Genomic DNA, 3232 nt, shown 5'->3' with positions numbered 1-3232 from the left:
GGCTCCATGCACCGGGAGCCCGACGTGGGATTCGATCCCGGGTCTCCAGGATCGCGCCCCGGGCCAAAGGCAGGCGCCAAACCGCTGCGCCCCCAGGGACCCCCATTCCTATGTCTAGTGTGAGATGACAAAGGTGTTTGAACAGAGTCTGCTCGTGCGAACCTAAGCAAAGTCATCAAAGCAGAAGACGTTCATGCGCTAAGTGACAAACAGACACTGTGTCACCCCTCCCCGGGCCTCACTCCCCCAGTCCGGGTAACTCACTTCCAGGAAGCCTGACCCTGGCGCGTGGCGCGGACGCAGGAAGGGCCCCCCCCCCCCCCCGGGACTCAGGAGGGAGGAGACGGCCCCGCGCGCCAGGGCCCGGCGGGAGGCCCGGGGTGGGGGTGGGGGTGGCCGGGCGGGGCCCCTGCCCTGCCCCTTCCGGACCCGGGAATCCCCCGTCCCCCAGCCGGCAGCCGATAAAAGGGCTTCCCCGGCTCCCCGAGCCCCAGAGGCCGCTCCGCCCGCCCCTCCGAGCTGAGCCCCATGGCCCCCGCCGCGCCCCGCGTCCCCCGCGCCCCCCGCGCCCCCCGGCTCCTCGGCGCCGCGCGGCTGCTCCTGCTCCTGCTCCTGCTCCTGGGCCCCGCAGGCACCTCAGGTGAGACTCCGCGCCCCGGGGCCACGGGCGGGCCGCGGGCCGGTGGGCGCCCCCCGGGCCAGCGCGCCCACCCAGCTGCTCTCCCGTCCCCGCAGGGGCGCCGGTGGTCGCCGAGCTGCGCTGCCAGTGCTTGCAGACCCTGCAGGGCATCCACCTCAAGAACATCCGGAGCGTCCAGGTGACGCCCTCGGGCCCCCACTGCGCCCAGACCGAGGTCGTGTAAGTGATGCCGCCACCCCCCCGCCCAGCCCCCAGCCCCGCCGCCTGCCCACGCGCATCCTGCCCACGCGCATCCTGCCCACGCGCATCCTGCCCACGCGCATCCTGCCCTCCCTCCGCAGAGCCGCTCTCAAGGACGGACGCGAGGTGTGTCTCAACCCCGAGGCCCCGCTGGTCAAGAGAATGATCCAGAAGATCCTGAGCAAGTGAGTCGTGCCTTCCGTCCACACCTGGGACTAGCATTGTTGGTCCCAGACACCTGCAGGGTATTTGTAAACCCAGGGTTTAGCTGAAGGACTGGAAATCGGGGACTTTGCAGTGAATCCCTGCCCTTAACATGATCTTCTTATTTCTATAACTCCAGCGAGAGCATTGAATCTTTTCAAGTCTCAATAATATAGAATAGTAAAAATAGCCATTTCGAGGTGTTTGCTGTGAGGTTTAAGTGACGACCCGAATGTTCCCTTTAGTGACATGACAAGCTGGCTCTTTGAAGCTAGGAATATAGCTGTGATCATAAGCCCTTAATAGGCCCTTAATTCCTAATTAAACAGCATCCGGGACCCTGGCATTTTCTGCCACAAAAGACAGGGATGTAGATAGTGACTGCGAGGCACAGACTCTGCAGCTCATGTATCAAGCCCTATTAACGCAATCATTTTCTCTTCGCAGGGACAGCGCACACTGAGCTAGAGAGACTGCGGCAGCCTATGGCTTAACTGCAGCAGCCTGAGTGCAAGGGAAGCAAAAGAAGAGAAACAAAAACCTCCTGAGACCACCTGGATTGTTTAATGCCATTTGGTTATTTCCTATGAGTATTCATTATTTTTTGACATATGTATTTATTTATTTATTTATTTATTTTCTCAAAGCTAACACATATTAATGTCCTAGCTCGTGGATTTTGCTGATGTGCTATGCTATTATTTCTAAAAGGTCTTTTTGATGTTGCATCAAAGTTGGTTCGGTTTTGTTATTTAGTTTGTAGATGATAAGTCTTAAATATTCTTCGTTAAGTTCTGGGGGAGTGGTGGTGGGGGTAACCATGCCATATCGTGATTCACCATGATAAAGGCTGGAGATAGTGTGGGATCCAAGCAAATATATCACTGTTAAGGTTGTGGAATGTATGCATCTGTCTTTGTCCTGTTGAGAACAAAGCCAGTTGTTATTTATTGAGAGAGTTTCACAGTTATGTGGTCAACATTTCTGATGTTGAAGCTTTAAAAACTCCAATGTTTTAAATATCCCTTGGACATTTTATGTCTTCCTTGTAAGGCATAATGCCTTGTTTAGTGTTAATTATACGGTGTTTCTCTATATCTTGGAATAGAGATGTTCAAATATTTATTGATGTATTTTTACAAAGAGCATGAAAATAAAAGCTTTTTACAAAAGTTCCTTGCTTCGTTTTTTTCTTCTTGATCTGCTGTTCCTCCTGAATACCCAAGCACTGTCAATTTAGGACAGATTGTAGGTCACATCCACCTCGAGACTGCCACTAGTGGACACTTCTTAGTACCACTCCTGTTCATGAAGGCCTATCTGATGCTTTTTCCAGGTCCTTGCAGTCCCCCATCTTGAGAATCTGTTTTACATAAAATTCCCATTTTGTTTCAGCATAACCAACCATTATTCAATGGTAGCTCTTTAAAATTTTGCCAATGTTTATACATATCTTAAAAAGAGATCTTATTTAAATTTTCTTCTTAAATGGTTTTTCAATTATACATTATTTTCCCTCTTAATGATGCTAGGAGCTAAACTGTAAATTGCATTCTTCTTTAGAACTCAAACAATTGTGTAATGGGAAAAAGTGAGCTGGTAAGTGTCTCCTCTAAAGGTCTAAATGTGAAGGTCTTTGTTTTCTTATCTTCATGGCAAGATAACAATCACCAAGTGTAAGGCTGTTCAGGTGCTTCACAAGTCTGGTGATGGTTTAAATGGTTCTAAATCTGCAAACTTTAAATGGTCCCAGGACACATCTGGAATACATCCAGATTTCACAATAGAAACAAAGGCATATCCTGATGTGGAAAGATCTGAGGCATCTGGAAGAGAATGTGTTCTAAATTTGAAAGGGAAGAGACTTTGTGTACCTGTGGGGAAGGCCAGATATAGTGTGGGCTTGTCTCTGATTCAGGACCTGTTCCTGGGCACGTGTATAGCTTTTAGCAGGAGGAAAAGGGTGGCACATGCCCACCCTTGTTAAGTAGCTGGGTAACTATGGACAAGAAACAGCTATTTTGAGCCTCTGTGTCCTCCCCTGAAAATTAAGTCTCTTCCTAACTTCAGTGATACATGCTCAGAACAAATGAGATAAGACAGAACAGCAATCTTTAAGTTGTATAGAGGTAAACACATGCAAACCAT

At 50.3% G+C, this 3232-nt stretch overlaps 1 protein-coding gene across 1 annotated transcript; it reads left to right on the top strand.

Moving 5' to 3' along the window:
• The first annotated feature begins 481 nt into the window (after positions 1-481).
• On the top strand, positions 482-2250 carry LOC140597869 (permeability factor 2-like). Its single transcript, XM_072748787.1, has 4 exons — positions 482-640; positions 736-859; positions 982-1065; positions 1532-2250. The coding sequence occupies exons 1-4, from the start codon at positions 529-531 to the stop codon at positions 1545-1547; spliced, it is 336 nt and encodes a 111-aa protein (XP_072604888.1). The 5' UTR covers positions 482-528; the 3' UTR covers positions 1548-2250.
• Positions 2251-3232: the final 982 nt, after the last annotated feature.

This window comes from Vulpes vulpes, chromosome 2 (genome assembly GCF_048418805.1).
Source record: "Vulpes vulpes isolate BD-2025 chromosome 2, VulVul3, whole genome shotgun sequence".
Classification (NCBI taxonomy): Eukaryota; Metazoa; Chordata; class Mammalia; order Carnivora; family Canidae; genus Vulpes; species Vulpes vulpes.
The sequence above is the reverse complement of the archived record's forward strand: the minus strand, read 5'-3'. Positions and strand labels throughout refer to the sequence as shown.

What these genes read in the sequence shown, in the direction of transcription:
- LOC140597869 (XM_072748787.1), top strand. Translation starts at nt 529, where the DNA reads ATGGCCCCCGCCGCGCCCCGCGTCCCCCGCGCCCCCCGCGCCCCCCGG. An exon ending in GGGCCCCGCAGGCACCTCAG is followed by an intron (nt 641 to 735) that starts GTGAGACTCCGC and finishes CCGTCCCCGCAG; the next exon opens with GGGCGCCGGTGGTCGCCGAG. An exon ending in TGCGCCCAGACCGAGGTCGT is followed by an intron (nt 860 to 981) that starts GTAAGTGATGCC and finishes CTCCCTCCGCAG; the next exon opens with AGCCGCTCTCAAGGACGGAC.